The sequence below is a fragment of the Vulpes lagopus genome, chromosome 12 (assembly GCF_018345385.1).
Source record: "Vulpes lagopus strain Blue_001 chromosome 12, ASM1834538v1, whole genome shotgun sequence".
NCBI classification, from domain to species: domain Eukaryota; kingdom Metazoa; phylum Chordata; class Mammalia; order Carnivora; family Canidae; genus Vulpes; species Vulpes lagopus.
The window spans coordinates 12,997,209-13,013,332 of NC_054835.1; the positions used below are offsets into that span (position 1 = coordinate 12,997,209).

The 16,124-nt window shown below is 59.4% G+C and overlaps 1 protein-coding gene across 11 annotated transcripts in view; it reads right to left on the minus strand.

The window, feature by feature from the left end:
* The window catches only part of EXD3 (exonuclease 3'-5' domain containing 3), an 86,578-nt gene that overhangs the window by 32,264 nt on the left and 38,190 nt on the right, over window positions 1–16,124 (minus strand). For 6 of the 11 annotated variants that reach the window (XM_041724274.1, XM_041724269.1, XM_041724278.1 and 3 more), the window contains 12 exons: window positions 13,785–13,838; window positions 12,659–12,798; window positions 9,566–9,666; window positions 6,388–6,461; window positions 6,247–6,285; window positions 4,224–4,390; window positions 3,749–3,872; window positions 3,123–3,333; window positions 2,912–3,021; window positions 2,311–2,473; window positions 2,069–2,235; window positions 1,463–1,621 (listed from right to left, as the gene is read on the minus strand). In XM_041724274.1, coding sequence (XP_041580208.1) covers window positions 1,463–1,621; window positions 2,069–2,235; window positions 2,311–2,473; window positions 2,912–3,021; window positions 3,123–3,333; window positions 3,749–3,872; window positions 4,224–4,390; window positions 6,247–6,285; window positions 6,388–6,461; window positions 9,566–9,666; window positions 12,659–12,798; window positions 13,785–13,838 — 1,509 coding nt within the window. The remainder of the gene's footprint in view (window positions 1–1,462; window positions 1,622–2,068; window positions 2,236–2,310; window positions 2,474–2,911; window positions 3,022–3,122; window positions 3,334–3,748; window positions 3,873–4,223; window positions 4,391–6,246; window positions 6,286–6,387; window positions 6,462–9,565; window positions 9,667–12,658; window positions 12,799–13,784; window positions 13,839–16,124) is intronic. The other 5 variants (XM_041724271.1, XM_041724275.1, XM_041724270.1 and 2 more) reach the window with 5 other exon arrangements.

A 16,124-nucleotide genomic window follows, 5' to 3' on the forward strand; every position in this document is an offset into this window, starting at 1 on the left:
AGAACCCACTTCTGGCTCATGAGGTACTGTCAGGACCCTGGCTCCTTCCCTCCTCCTAGGGGGCCCACCCCAGCAATTTAGGGTAATCTCTGTTTTAAGGTCAATCGGTAAGTCATATCTTTAACTGCTGTCAGGCTGTGTGAAGTCACACCTGGGGTAGTTTTAACACCTGGGGTAGGGAGCTAGGTTCCCCTGTGCCTCCTCGCTGGCTCCTCAACTCCTTGACTGCTAACCCTGGTCTTGGGTCCTGAGGAGCCCACTTGGCCACCCAGGTCTCAGCCCCTCCCTGGTTGGGAAACAGGTGTCCTGTACAGGGACGGGGGCCAGGGTCAGGCTGGGCATGAGCACCCACTTCTCCCTGGATACCAGGACCGGGCCAGCCCACGAGGGGCCAGGCAGGGAGCCCCCCAGCTGTCATGGGCACCAGGGGCTGGCCCAGGAGGTGCGGCTCCAGCCAGGCAGGGCCTGTGTTCTCCCAGCCCTCCCCTCCTTCCAGCACCCAGGGGGCACCAGGCAGCTAGGGCAGGTCCCCCCACTCTGCTGGCTTCAGCTTCCTCACTCATGGGGGCGGCGTGACGAAAACCCGCCTGTGTGTGCTAGAGGGATTAGGGAAGCTGAGCCCCACGTGGCAGCCCCACCTGTGCCCAGGGCACCTGGTGCAGGGAACTGTGGTACCCTCAAGCTGTAAGCCCCTGGCCGGCCGGCAAACCCCACCTCCCGGGGTCCTGGGCCCTGACCTGCAGCCACAGCCAGCCCTCTGGTTAGCTTGGGGATGCTTTCTCACAAGAATGTTTGCAAACATATAAAAGAAACCACACATGAACAATGAAAGTGACATTACGGCCGTGTCTGTGCTCTTTCGCAGCACTGTGACTCGGAGGTCCAGGGCCAGAAGCAGCCAGGTGACCGTCCGCAGCAGGGGGACTATGGGCCACCCCTACATGGAGTGCGACGTGGTCATGAAAAGGAGAGAGACACACACGCACACAATAGACATGAGCCCGGAAACACGGTGCTGAGTGAATGACGCCAGCCATGCAGAGACCACCACACGGACAGACACACAGAAGCCGTGGCCAGGCTGCACGGGGCGGGGGCTGATGGTGTGTGAGCTGCATGTGAGTTCTGTTGCCACAAACCCGTGAAAGAGTTTTCCATTTACGTTCAAACCCCTGAGTCCTGGGACTCCCCCCACCCCCTGCCCAGATATTCTCCATGGCCCTGGAGCCGGGAGTCCCCACAAGTTGGCTCTGGCCTTCTGTGCAGTGTCCCCAGTGGCCGCAGGACAGAGGCTGGGGGTGGGGGCAGGCACACCCCAAAGAGCTGGAAGGGTCACAGCTGGCAGACACCCAGGGGTGTCCCGGGCCCACCCTGCAGCTGCAGACGCAGCTCCTGCCCCCAGGACAGGAAGACAGAAGAGCCCCGAGCCCTGGGGTGGGGGGCACAGACCCGGCATGCTCACCTCTGCCGCCCTGCGGTGGTCATCCTCGGTGCCCAGCGCCAGCACGTCCACGCCCAGACAGCGCAGGCTCCGGGCTAGTCCCTGCAGCATGTTGTCACACACCACACGGAAGGCCCTGGCTGGGACTCCTGGGGCCATGTCCTCTTTGGCTGCAGGCTCCTGCAAGGTGGCTTGGCTCAGCAGTCCACGCCTCCCCCTGCCACCCCATCCCTGAGTGCCCAGTGCTCAGCCCTTTCTTTTTTTTAAACTTTGAAAAGAATCTTGAGTGGTATGTTCTCTATGCAGATGAACAAAATGGGCCCCCAATACGGCCTCCACATGTTTCCTGGGGGCGGGGGGCTCGGGACCCACACAGTTTGTGCCACATGCTGCCCTTGGACCTGGGTGGGAGCATGTGAGACCTGGTGTGGGGATAGGGCCACGTCGGGCTTGTCCTCCAGGACACTGACCGCTGCCATGCCTCCCTTCTCTCCAGGCAGGGACCTGGGCCCCCTTGTAAGCTGCTGGCCTGCCTCATCACAGGCCTCCCCTTGTAAGGCCCTTGTTTTAAGGACAGTGACCCTCCCTGAAATTGGGAGCAAAGGGACCCTGAGGGGCTTCGCTCACCTGCCAGGCCAAGGCTGGGGCCACCTGCAGGCGGGGCAGCTCCTGGGGCCCTGACCTCTCGCTGTGTCCTGGCCTCAGGCTTTTGACCAGGTCTTCAGACAGGGAGAAGCTGGCAGGTTCTCTGCACAGAGTCTGGTACACTTCCAGCAGGCAGTAGGCATCAGCAGCTGGGGTGGGCATGGGTCAGCCTCAGCCCCCAGGGTATGGGGCATGGGGTGTGGGGGAAGGGAGGGTATGCACACCTGCATAAACCAGCTGCTCCTCACTCAGCGGGCGCCGATCCCAGTTGGAGAGCTGCTGTGCCTTGTCCAGGGGCCTGCCCAGCACCTGCTGCACCAGGAGGCTGAGGCCTCGCAGACCCCTGGCCCCACCCCTGCCTAGAGCTGGCATATCTGCTATTCGCATCTGCCAAGACAGAAGCCCTCGAGGGTGAGAGGCCTGCCTTGGAGAATGGATGGCCATCATTCACACCGTCACTGTCTCACATGGTGGCCCTGTCCTGGGGAAGGCCCTTGACCCTTCCTGGTAACCTGTGCACGGAAAAAGGGGCACAGACAGCCTGGACAGGCAGTACAGGGGGGCCTTGCGGCCACAGTGACCTGCCCACAGCTCTGGGGTTACCACCTGAGCCCCCAAAACTACGTGCTGAGAACTCAGAGGGATCCAAAGCAGGGCTGGTTCTGGGGAAAGCATGGGGACACATGGTGACACTCCCTCCCAGGGAGCCTGGTGACCGGTGGCCGATGCAAAGGTGCTTTCAGGCCACGACCATGTCTTGACTCACAGACGCCTACCAGTCTGTGGTGAAGAACCCTGTCCTGGTCCCCATCCCTGTCCGCTGACCTGCCTATGCACCTGCAGCAGGTCTAGGCCGCCCCGCAGCTGCTTCTCCACATGAGCCAGGGTGGGGCAGGAAGCACCCAGGCTCCGAAGGTCCCCTGCCATCCCATAACCTGCAGGGTGCAGGGAAGGCCATCAGTGGGATGGACACCTGAGGACAGGGCCCTGGCCTCGCCCCAGCACCCTCCCACCGACGGGCGAGGGCTTTGCTTACCTAGCTTCGTGATGGAGGGATCAGAGAGGAGCTGGGACACCAGCCTACAGAAGGCCTGAGACGCCTGGCCTCCTGTTGGCTGTGAGAGCACAGACAGGTCCAGCAGGAACACACGGCCCCCCACCGCCACCTGCATGATTGATGCCTGGGGCCGGCCCCCTGTGCCAAATGAGGGTCGCCACTCCAGGTCCACACCGACCACCTGGTCAGGCTGTAGAGAGCTGGTGAGGCCCACCTGGGGCTGTGGGGCTGTGGCCGAAGGCACGGCCAGCCTGCCCCCCGACCTCAAGGATGAAGCTGAGGTGAGGGAATCTCAGTTGGGAAGGCTTGACCAGCCCCGTGGGATCCTACATGACCGGGGCTGGGCCTGTGCCCTGGTTGCCCCTCGTTCCACACGGAAGGAATCAGAGCACCTGCACCCTCAGGCCAAGAGCCCAACCCTGGCACAGGCAGGTGTGGAGATGTTACAGGTGGGGGGCCGCTGCCAAGTGCCCGGGGCAGGCACCCAATACTTGCAGCTGGGCCTTCAGAGTGGGCTGGTATGCGTGCCCTGCTCTGCATGGGTGTCTGGGGGCAGGGGCACGGTGGACGTCCAGGCCTGGTGGGGCCTGGAGCCAGCCACGAACCTGCAGGAGCTCTGCCTCATGCCGGGCCAGGTCCTTCCAAGAGGCCAGGAAGTGGATGTCCTCCCTGCAGATGGGCGGCTGGTAGTAACCATCCCTTCTGTCTTCCAGAGGTGCCTCGGCCCTCCTGGAAGGAGAGAGGCTGTGGCACCACTACCCGCCCCCTGCTTCCTGGCCAGGCCAGGCCCAGAGCAGACCTCAGTGGGGCAGGGCAGCTCTGGGTCCTCCGGATCCCGCTTTCATGCTCCCCCTCCCCGACTGCAGACTGTGGGTGCCTTGGGCCGGGTGCTGGGCCTGGCTGTGGGCTCTGGTCAGGAGGGGCACTTGCCTCCTGGGCTCTGTAATGTCTGTGTCCCAGGAGCAGGAACATATGTCCCCTTCTTCCCTGACTGCTGACATCCATGACTCATGGGCCCTTCCCAAGGGGTGGGGGGCATGCGCTTTCCCCTTGCCAGCCTCACGAGCTGGGGGTGCTCACTTTTCCTGGAGCTTGAGCCGGTGTAGCTCTGTAGCCACAGGGGCCGACAGCTGCTCCTCGGGCAGTGAGAGGTCCAGGGCACACTGGGCAGCTGCGGCCTCGTTGTCGGTAGAGGCTAGCAGCCGAAGCAGCTCCTCCTGCAGCCACTCGTCCTGCCCAACCAGGCACTGAGGGACAGATGGGTGCGCTGGACTGCCTGGCTCTGCCCCGAGGGGCTGCGACAGTCCTGATAGCCCCTAGACCTCTGGCGGAGGCTGCTCTCTGAAGGAGGGCCACGGAAGCCCCCACAATGGAGCTCTGCGCTGACCAAGCTGTTGTACAAGGGCCCGCGCATGGTGGGGCTGGATGGTCCTATGTCTGCAGCCGCCTGACTGCCTGGCCCCAGGTTCCCCATGTCCAAGTCCCAGGCCCTCTCTGGTCCTGTCCCCAGAACTGAGCCTGGTACTGTCTTTCTAGAACGTTGCCTGGCCCTGCTCCTTCTCCATCCTTGAAGGGTAGGGCCTGCTCCTGACCTGAGGCTGTCCACACCTCAGGCCACTCACCCCCACCCTTGGGCTGCCAACATGCTCAGGGGAAGGTGGGGCCATGGGACCGTCCTGCATCCCCAGTCCACAGGGTGGACACAGGAGGAGTGGAACCCATGTGGCCCACAGGCATCCCACCCGTGTCCAGGCCCAGCCACCTGTACCAGTAGGGCTCCAAAGGAGAGTCCCCATCTTGACTGAGTCCTTGAGCCCATAGGGTCAGAGGCTGCAGTGAGTCGGGTGGGGGGCCAGGACCCCACCCTCCCTGGGACTCTGAGACTCTTGTCCTCTGGATTTCTGACCCCAGGGGCCTCCATGTGCTCTGAGGAGCCCCTGCCGGGTCCAGGCAGGGCCCCCTCCCAGGGATTCTGTCCCCCAAGTAGCCTCAGGCCATCCGCTTCCCGCAGGCTGCGGGTTCCCACGTGGACGACAATATGTGGAAACCCCTCCACATTCTTCAGGATGTCCGCTGCCCTTCCGGCTGCCTCAGCCTTGGCACCCAGGGGGGACCAGCCTTCCGGGCCTTCCCCGGGGGTCCACGTTCCTCTCTGGTGACTCACCACTCACCTCACACACCCATCACTCCGGGGGGTGGGGGGTGGGGGGGGGGTGGGCAGCTCAGTGCTGCCCCCGGCTGGATGCCACTCAGGACACTGGCCACCAGACTATTCATCCAGAAGGGACAGGCCCCCACCCCACTAACTGGCCCATGGCTCTGTGGCATGTTACACTTCGGATCCCGCGCAGCCCCCCTTCTTCTGAAGCTCTCCACCCAGGGCCAGAGGCAGCGCTATGTCCATGATGAGCCCCACCTCCAGCTTGGCCTGAGGGACAGAAGCTCCTAGATGGTCCCATCCAGGCTGCTGTCCTGCTGGGCTCTGCGGCCCCCAAGACCCAGGTGTGGCTGTGCAGTCCAACCCTGTCTAGGTCCCTGCATCACCCCAAGGGGCAGCTGCCTCCTTCTGGGGGCCCGGGCTCACCTCTCGCCAGGCCTCTGGGGGCCCAGAGGTACGGGCAAGGACAGTGTTCAAAGATGGTCTAGAATATTCCCTCAGTGAACACCGTGGAACTTCCAACAAAGTGCGCCTCCCCCACCACCGGGGGGCTCTGTACACTAACAGAGCGTCCAGGATCCCTGGCCACTCTGGCCCTGCCTCACCTGGGGGTCCTCACACGAAGCCCAGTCCCTCAGCATCTGCCTCTTGCACCCTCCAAGAGGGGTGGGCAGACCCAAGGTCTGTGTCTGAGTCCTGGTCAAGGTGCGGCATCTATGCTGGGAGGGGAGAAGCCTTCTATCTATACTGCCTGCTCTGCAACCTCCCAGGGACATCAGAGGAGTGGAGCCAGCCGCGGGCTGATGTGAAAGCTGCCTGGGCCTGCAGGCCTGGTCCATGTGCACACACACTGTCTTAGGGCCGCCTGTCCCCCAGGCCCTCCCCTAGCACCCCCAGCTCGTGCCCGGGAAGCCCCAGGGGCGCGGTGGGCATGGACAGACTCACCTGTACATGGTCAGTCCAGTTCTCCTGGGACATGCTTCCCTGCAAAAGTGAGCACCAAGGTGACCTTTCCTAGTGATAGCCCCAGGAGCCGGAGAGCACCTTACCCGGAGCCCCCCACCTGCCACAGCCTGGCATGCCCACCTCCACAAGCCGCTTATAGCACAGGTAGCGCAGAGTGGCCAGGCGCCGCTGGGTGACAACGTTGGGGCACAGTGCTGTTGAGAAAAGGCAGGACTTGGGGCCAGGGCTGGGAGCAGGGTCAGTGGGCTCCAACCCATGCTCTCCCCACAGGTGGCCTGCCCTCCCCGCCTCAAGCCTCTTCAGGGGTCTCATGGAGCTCCTGCCTCTGCACAGGGGACAAGGGACAGTGTGCTGTCTCTCCAGGTGCTGCTCCAGCTTCTCCCCGGGTAGGACCCTTCAGAGGTGTCTCATTTCTGCATTTCTCCCCCTGAAAGATGAGCCCATCAGGAAGAGCCGTCTTGCTTGTTTGTTTACAAAGTGATACTTACCCGTTAGCCTCACTCCCAGGAAGGGCAGCCATCCATCCACCTGGCCAGCCGTCCAGCCATCTGGCTACTGCCCCTCCCTCCTAGGGCCAGCTGTCCTGGAAGCCTGGCAGGGTGAATGGCATGCTGACCACAGGACAGTTGGGAGCCTAGTCTTCCAAGGGCCTGGTCAGGACCCTGCACGCTCTCACAGTGTGGCTGCCCTGCTAGCACCCCACACCCAGCACCGGGGAGCAGCCTTGTGGCTGGGTCGCTGTCCAGCCACCCTGGAGGTCAATGCTGCCCAGAGGTTGGGGCTTGCAAAGGAAGGCCAGTTACTCTTCAGACTGGTGATGGGGGGCTCTCCCTCCTCCTCCTTGCTGAGGACCTGAGGGTTCCAGACCGCAGGAGGCCACTCAGGGGTCTGGGACAACATTGCAGGGTGAAGTGGACAAAGCCTGAGGAAGGGGGGGAACAAACGAGGAAAGGAGCTATGGGCTCTCCCCAGGCAGGGCATAGAGTAGCTAACCTGTTCCTGCAGGAGCCATTCACCCTCAGACTTTTCAGACACTTAAAGGATCTGAAGCATCACTTGGCTGGGGGGATACTTGTCAGAGTGCCTTGGTGATACAGTGTCACATCCACACACGGGACTCAGTTGCAGCCTGGTTGCTGGTCCAGACCTGAGCACAGAGCCTTAAGGCTAGAGGCCCAACCACCTGATACATGCTCACCACCTGAAAATGCCACAGAATTCAAACAATCCAAACCGTATCCTGCTGACTCATCTGTGTTAGAACACCGGTGCCTAGGACAGGCACACAGGTCACCCCAGGTGCCCCTGTGCCAGGGACAGGGGTCCCCCGGGGGGATTCCCTACTTGGTGCTCAACACAGTGCTCCAGCTTCCCACATGCAGAGGCAGGTGGCCCACACTCCAGACCTCCTCCCAGTGCCTCAGACCCTGGCACACCCAGAGGTCTTTGGTGCCGGGACCTTCCTTGGACCTTCTGCATCTAAACTCCACTTTTGGTTTTACTCTGCAGCTCAAGGTGGCTCCTTCCTACAGTGGCTTCCCCGGTGCCTCAGGAGTCCCACCAGTTGGCCAGTCCCCCTGGACCTGGCCCATATGTGTCAGGTGGGGACCCCAGCCACTGTCAGTACAGCCTGCAGCTCCTTGTTCCTAGATGCCCTGACCAATGTGCACCACTAGCTTGTGGGCGCCCACATACCTTCCTGCTTCTCCCATGTGTGCACCACTTGCCACCATGGGGGCTGCTGAAAATCACAAATCAAAACCTCTTGGTGATGTGCTCCTGTCTTTGTAAAAGCCCCCAAGATTGCTCTCCTTTATGGAGGAGGCACCTCATCCAAGGGCCAGAGAAGCTGCATAATTTCTCTAGGGCAGCAGAAGCAAACATGACAACACTTAAACCTCCAAGTGACACAGAGAAACCAGTCACGACCAGAGATGGTGGTGAAATGTGGATATAGACCATAAAACAACCGTGACCAACACACCCAGAGAAAAAGACAAAATCAGAAATGCATTCAAGCATCATGAAGCCATATAAGGTGAAATAGCAGATGTGAAGAAGAACCACATTACTACCTCTGGAGCTAGATCCAACAATCGAAATGCAAATGAGGGCTGTATCTTGTGGTTTGGTGGACACAGACAAGGAGAGGCTCAGTGAGGCGGGAAAGCACCTGACAAGGAAGCCATGGGATAGCTATGGCTTATGGATGGTGTGGGGAGAGGGTGAACATGCACTCAGGGGTCGGACAGCAGGGCAGCAAAGTGGGAGAAACAATACTTAAGGAGATCATGCCTGCCGATCTTCCAGAACCAAGTGAAGATAGCAGTCCACAGGTTCCAATAGTCTAACACACACCAAGCAAAATAAATACAAAGAAAACCTGTAATGAGTCTCTCACAGTGAGACCATAGAACATCAGAGACAAAGAGATGACCCTAAAAATAGTCAAAGCGGGGGGAAAAAAGAGAGAGAGAGAGATTCCTTTCAGAGACAAGAAGTTAAGATCTCTTCCTAAGCACACATCTTGACCCAAAAGACTGACATCACACAGCATGGTCTCTGATCACAATGAGATTAGGAGCCCCCACCAGAAACATGACTAGAAGTCACACAGTTTGGAAACTAAGAAATACATTTCTTTTCTTTTCTTTTCTTTTCTTTTCTTTTCTTTTCTTTTTTTTTTTTTTTTTTAAGAAATACATTTCTAATGAGCCCATCAGCAAAGAAAACCACAACAGAAACTTGAAAACATCTGAAGCTGCACCATAATGGAAATAACATCTATTGAAACTTGGGGAATATTTTAAGAGGAAAGAGGGCTTCATGTTTAGCCTGCTGGGCGGAGGGGGCGGGGGGACCAAAAGCTAAAAAGCCAAAGCAGACAAACGTAAGCCAGGATGAACAAGTGGCATCCCATCAACTACGAATCAGCTTCTGCGTGGCAAGACTGACAGGTGACATAGGGCATGGGGGGAAACATTCGCCCAGCACCTATCTGATGAAGGGTGAGCATTCAGAATGGGACAAGGAACTCCTGCAACAAGAGCAAAAAAAACCCCAAATAACCTGATTTTAAAACAGGCACAGGAACTGATTAGACATTTTCTGAAGAAGACATCCTGACAGCCAACAGGCATATGCCATGGCCAAATGCAGCACCAATGACCAGGGAACACACATGGCCATTATTCTACCAAAGCTGGGACACGGGAGGGCAGGGCAGGGCAGGGGGCCAGCATCTCAGTTGGTCCAGGGCCCGTGGTGGGCAGGCGCTGGGCCTGCGGGTCCCACTCACCTGGGTCCAGGCCATGCCGTTCTAGCAGACTCAGGACCTGCTGACTCAGCGCTCTGGGACTCAGCCTCTCCAGCCTCGGGGACATCACCTGCGGGTGCTGCCTGCAGGGACACAGACGCATCTCTGGGCTGGCAATGACTTTCTTTTTAAAATGAATACATTTATGACTTGTATTTCTGTCAGGGTCACACGTGCACACACAGAGGTCAAGATGCAGGTGTTTCCACGAGAACCACCCATAGGAAGCGCGGTACGTCACTGTCTCACCTGCTCCAGACACCTGCATGTCAATTTTGTCCCGTCTAGTATCTGCCTCTGTGTTTCCAAGTAACATACTCGCACGTGATCTCTTGGTTGTTCGGTTTTAGGTGTTTCACAGGGACGTCTCACCATGGGAGGCATTTGGCTGTCACCCCCTACCTGGCATCTGCAATCCACCCAAGTCAGGACACACCATGCCTGTGATGGTCTGGTGAGCAGGCCAACACAGTCAGCGCAGGCCACGCTCCCGTTCTCTTTGGGGTAATATTTGTCTGTTTTTATCACCTCCTCAGTTTCTAAACCTGAGGGAGGACCTGGCCAGCCCCTTCCTGAGTGCATGAGGAGGTGGGGCCTCCTCACCCTGCTGGCTGCGCACAGCACACCTGCAGAAGTAGCTGGACACAGCGCCCACCTGAGGTCAGTAGTCAGCTCCATGCTAGTGGGGGGTTCGGTTGAGTGGATACGGTGTAGTTGAAAGAGCTCTCCCTCAGCTGGGGGTAGGCGGTGCTCCGGGAACCCCATCAGGTGTCTGCTCACCCAGGGTCTGCAGTGTAGGTCTCACCCATTCTGGCCACCCAGCACCACCTGCTAGGCCTGGCTCCCTGTCCTCTGTCCTGGGCACCTGGGGGGTGAGCTCCTCCCTATTTTTTTTTTCCTGGGGTTCCCATTATTTAGATGTTAGGCCTTCTTGACAGTATCTCTAATTTTTCTTTTAATCATTTCTCTCTGATTTTCTTTTTCTTTTTTCTCTCTGATTTTCATTCTGTTCATCAGTTTTGTACTTTTGGGAAGACATCTTCAAATTTGTCCTCCAAATCTTGACTGAGATTTTTGCTTTGTGGTTGTATTTTTTTTTTTTTTATCTTTTTAAAGACTTTATTTACTTATTCATGAGAAACAGAGAGGCAGAGACACAGGCAGAGGGAGAAGCAGGCTTCCTATGGGGAGCCTGATGCGGGACTCAATTCTAGGATCCCGGGATCATGACCTGAATGGAAGGCAGACGCTCAACCACTGAGCCATCCAGGCATCCCTTGGTCGTATTTTTTATTGACAAGAGTTCTGTTCTGGGTTCTGAAAGCTTACTTGACTCTGCACAGAGCCTCAGCCCTGTTCTCAGCTGTGCCCAGACACAACAGCCTGGGGTCCCCAGCTCTGTCTGACCAGCATGGAGTCTGGGCCCCCCAGCCCTCCCTCCCAGCATGGAGGTGTGAGTCCTCATGTGCTCCTTGTGGCCATGGGCTCAGCTTCTCAGCCTGCCAAGTGCTACTGCCTGACCACCTGCTGTCCCTGCACCTCTCAGTATCTTAGTGTTTTCTTTGTTTTAAAGCAAAGGGGAAAAAAAAAAATAAAAAAAAAATAAAGCAAAGGGGGCAATAACATGTACTCATGTTTACCTGCCAGAAACAGGTAAACTTTTTAAAGCCTAGTGTGTTGAGGTATAACTGACACACAGCAAGGAGCGGGGATCATAGGTGTGCCTGAGGACCCACTACCCACAGCTCACCTGGGATGCTCAGCCCCTGCCTCGCCCCTCGGCCTTGCTCTGGCTGGTTCCTGCAGAGACTGTGCACTAGGTGCTGAACTTCCCACAAAAGGGATCATGGAGTCTGGACCCTCGGGTCTGGGCCATCTCATACAACACTGAGTGTGGGGAGTTCCTCAATGCTGCGTGTGTACTTTGCACAGCCCACTGTGTGAGGCCCACCATGTGAGGCCCAGCTGTGGCTGCAGACAGACTCCTTGTCTGCTCTGCTACTGACAGACATGTGGATCTGCCCGGGGCTTCGGGCCCATGAGCATATACTGGTCTCTTCACAGACCATGCACCCGTGTGTCGTGGGCTTCTCCAGCAGGGATTTGCTGAGGCGGTCCTAGCACAGGTCTAGCTGTGGCCAAAGGCGCCAAAGAGCATACTTGAGTGGCCAAGCCACAGCAGACCCCACCAGCAGAGGCTCCACATCCCTGCTAACATTTCCATTTTAGCTATAATGAAGGAAGCCATTGTGTCTTTTTCAGATATTTTCTTCTGCTCCAATCTTGTCTTCTCATTTAAAAAAATATCTTTGAGCAATCTCCACACCCAATGTGGGGTTCAAACCCAAGACCCGGAGATCAACACCCTCATGCCACGCCAATGGAGCCAGCCGGGTGTCACTCCTGTCCCTTTCCACATATGGAGTAACAGCGATGACCCCACACTAGACGTCCTGGCGTGGTGCCACACGTGCTCTGTCTGCTTCACAGCACGTTAAGTCACAGCCCTTGAATGCAGGCAAAATCAGTCCCATTTTAGGAATGAGGAAATAAACCCAGAAAGGGAAAGTGACTTGCCCATAGCTCTGGGGGCGTGGGCCCAAAGCCAGGCTGAATCTCAAGAGGGATGGTCCCAGGGCTGGGTGGCTCAGGGCACCTCCACAGACCTCCAGGCACTACTTCACACTGTGGCCACCCCAGACACATGGCCATCCCTGTGCCCCACATGCAGGTGACACCTTTGTGTCATATATGGACATAGTTGAAAGGAACCCACAAGGGCTCCAGGCGTGCACAAGTGAGGGTCACAAGGTGATGGGATGAAGGAAGGAGTAATGGACAGGCACCGTGACTCCCAAAACTGGGTAAAAAATGGTTCATGCAACACGGAGAATTATTTTTGTTCATCGAAGAGGGTTACCGGTCTCTTATCTGCTTCCAACCCTGTGTGGCCTCTGGGCTCCAGAAGCAGGCCCCTCTCTGGCTGAGCTTGCTGTGATGTGTGTGTGTGTGTGCGGGGCATGCACAGGGCTTTCCTGTTTGCCTGCTGCCACCCCTGGGCCTCCATGCGCTCACCTGGCAACAACTCTGATGTCAAAGTCAGGCTGGCACCAGGAGTCCAGGAGGGCCAGCAGCCTCCTCTGCAGGTCCGGGAAGCCAGCTACATAACGCTCCACAAGGTTCACCTTGTCCTGGAGAAGCAGCGGGATGCTCATCTATGACGGAGCACATCCTGGGGTCACAGCCTTGCAGGTGCCTGGTGCCTCCACCCTCCAGCCAGGATCCCAGACTCACCTCCTACCCAGAGGAGGGAGTGGCCAGAGCATCAGAACTGTGAGGACCAGAGACCTATTCAGGTGACCTGCCTCCCTGGGGGTGCAGAGGCTCAGACATCCGTGACTCCCAAGTGGCTCCCAGGGCATGGTGCCCTCATCCCAGCCCACGCTGTGCCAAGTGCACATGGGCACAGACACACGCAGGCCCCATGGCTCTCTGGGCCTGGTCCTGGGCTCTGTGCTCATTCTATCTGCACTGCAAAGGACTGGAGGCCCCAAGGGGCCATGGGGATCCTGGGGAAGATCAGCTGTCCCCTTGTCTTCATTGAGCTGTGGTGGGAGGCAGGAAGGACACTAACCATGAACAGTAGCCCCGATGGCCCAGAAATGCCTCCTTGCTGGCACAGACAAGCCTGCGCATGGTACCTGGCACATGCCCACAAGGGCCCTGAGCTGCCCAAGCCTCCAGGAAGCTCCGAGGAAGCCTCTGGTGGTAGCACGGCCTTGGGACACTCTGGCCATTTCTACTGTAAGGGCTGGGCCTCAACAAAGCCCCCTCCCAGGGGTCCCAACAGTAGACCCCTCCTCACCTCCTTCCCGCTCCATGTGACCACATAGGTCAGGCTGCCGGGAACCCAGACTGAACAGGGACCCATCTGCCAGGATGGGACCTCAGGGGAAGTCCCACTCCTGAGAGTCCCTATGGCCACAGCCTTCTGAGCATGTTACCCCTAAGGCCAGTGACCACCCTCTTGGGCCCCACAAGTGACCTTGGCCCTCAGCACCCTGAGACCCCCGACCCCTCCATGAGGAGCAAAGGCCAGGGCTCACAGGTAGGAGAATGTCCCCCCACAAAACCATGTTTCTGGAGACCTAGGGTCTATCCAAGTGGGAACCTCCACACTTTGCATGAGAAAGATGCTCACCTTTTCAACATCAAGTCCTGGCTGTAGCTTCAGCTTCATGCCCAGCAGAGCAGCCTGACAACCACAAATGGAGCAGGTGACAATGGGCCTGGTTGGGGGCTCCCACCCTTCCATGCCTCCCAGCCACTGTGGGCACAGGACAGGGCTTGTTCAGATCCAAGGGCCTGGAATCCAGAAGCCTCTTGGCAGACAAGTCCCCCACCTCACGTCAACGAGGCTCCACCTGACATGGAGCAGGTGGGAACAACCCAGCCAGGTGGACCCTGCCAGGCTAGGGGGTGGCCTGGATGGGGCATGGGGCAGGTGCTGGGCCCAGGTGGCTCTGGTCAGGGGTTGCTGATGAGTGGACAGAGGACCAAGAGGGACCGGCAGACAAGAGGCAGGAGCTCTGTCACCCCCCCCCCCAGACGCTGGCCCACTGTACTCTGCCCACTACCTCCCAGAGCTGCCCTCCACCTGCAAATGCAGCATGGCCAGTCATGGTGCTCACAGCCAGGGGCCAGGGCTGATGAGCCTTGCCTCTGGGCACCCTGGGGGCCCCTGAGCACTTTCCACAGGGCACACCCAGTGGACAGCCCAGAAAGAGCAGCCGAATACTGCCTGTCGGGAAGGTGGGCTGGCCCGGGGGAAGGGAGGCTGGAGCAGGATGTGCTGTGGTCTGTGGGTGCTGGGGGGACACAGGAAGCTGCCCCTGGGGACCAAAGACAGGGAGGCTCTGTACCCCAAGCTTCCTGGTGAGAAGAGGAGGGCAGAGGTCCCAGGACTAGGGAAGTGGGCCCCGCAGAAGGCCCTGACCCCGGGGCCCCACTCACGGCCACAGGGACCCCTCCTCCGACCCGGCGCAGAGCGCGCCCGGGGCCCTGAGCGTCCGCACGTACCGCGGGCCGGGCTACTATTAATAATTTCCATACATCGCGCTCCTATTATGAGCAAAAATAACCGGCGGAGCAGCCGGGCGCCCCGCCCCACGCAGCTCACACAAAGGACCAAAATAGCGGCCTGGGAAAGGCCCGCTCCGGCTCCGGCCTCGGATCGCGCGGGGTGGGGGCGCAGGGCCAGGGGCCTTTCCCTTGAGGCGCTGACCCGGCGCCTCCGCAGCCTGGCTGCTGTCCAGGGCTCGCCCGCCGCCAGCCCCGCGGGGCCCTGAACGGGGTGGGGGGGTTGGGGGGAGGGGAGGGGCCAGGGCTGTGGGAGGGGTCCAGGTGCGGGGTGGTGGTGGTGGTGGTGGTGCAGGGGAGGGGAGGGGCCAGGGCTGTGGGAGGGGTCCAGGTGCAGTGGTGGCGTGGGGGGTGTAGGGGAGGGGCCAGGGCTGTGGGAAGGGTCCAGGTGCGGGGGTGGTGGTGGTGCAGGGGAGGGGAGGGGCCAGGGCTGTGGGAAGGGCCAGATCTGGAGGAGGGGCCCAGGGCTGTGGGAGGGGCCAGGGCTGTGGGTGGGGTCCAGGTGCGGGGGGGTGGGGGCCTGGGGGGTATTATCGGTTCTGGATGGGAGAACCCGTGAGGCACTAAGGGAGCACCCAGCGCCCTCAGGAAGGCTAGCACCGCACCCTGCTGGCCCCGCACATTATCAGAAACCTGCACCTGTCCTGCCTCCTTCAGCTTCTTGGCTCCTCCAGGGTCAACACCTGCAGCTGGGCTCGGTCAGGAAGGGGGTGGGAGGCAGAGCTGGGGGCTTGGAACGCTCCCACCCTCAGACCAGGCTGTGGGCCAGTGACCCTGGGAGAGGTGAAGCAGGGGAAGCCACAAGGGGTAGGAGGTGGCAGAGATGACCTGGGGTGCTGGGCTGCCGCCCCCTCACTCCCTCTGCTGGGGTCCTCTGCCTTGGGTCCCCTAAGGACAAGAGTCCATCTGTGCTCTAGGCCCCAGCCCTCAGTGGGGTGGGGGGATCTTTGACCCCCCAGCCATCCAACAACCCCTCTGAATCCTGGAGTGAGGCCTCAGGCTTGGGGTGTAGGGTAGTCCGGAATGGTGGCCGGGGTGGAGGGGGCCAGGGTGGACCCAGGGCGATCACAGCAGCAGGAACGGCTTCACCACAGAGAGCAGCCGGCAACCACTCACCACGTCCTGAGGATCTTTGCCCTCTCCCAGCAGGGATTCCCCAAGGCGCCAGGGAGGTCAGGAGGGCCCTGCTGTGCCCACGCCAGCCCCTCATCTGTTGCCCTGTCATCAGGGCCCTAGTCAGCAGTGGTGCCCACCAGCACCCACCAGTACCCACCGCAGGTGGACAGCTCAGACCTCACTTGTCTGAGGGCACACCCCACCTGCCCACGTAATCACTGTTGTAAGGAGTCAGAGTGCTCAGCAGGGCCGGTGGCCTGTGTCCTCTCCCCGCTTCTTCCAGAGC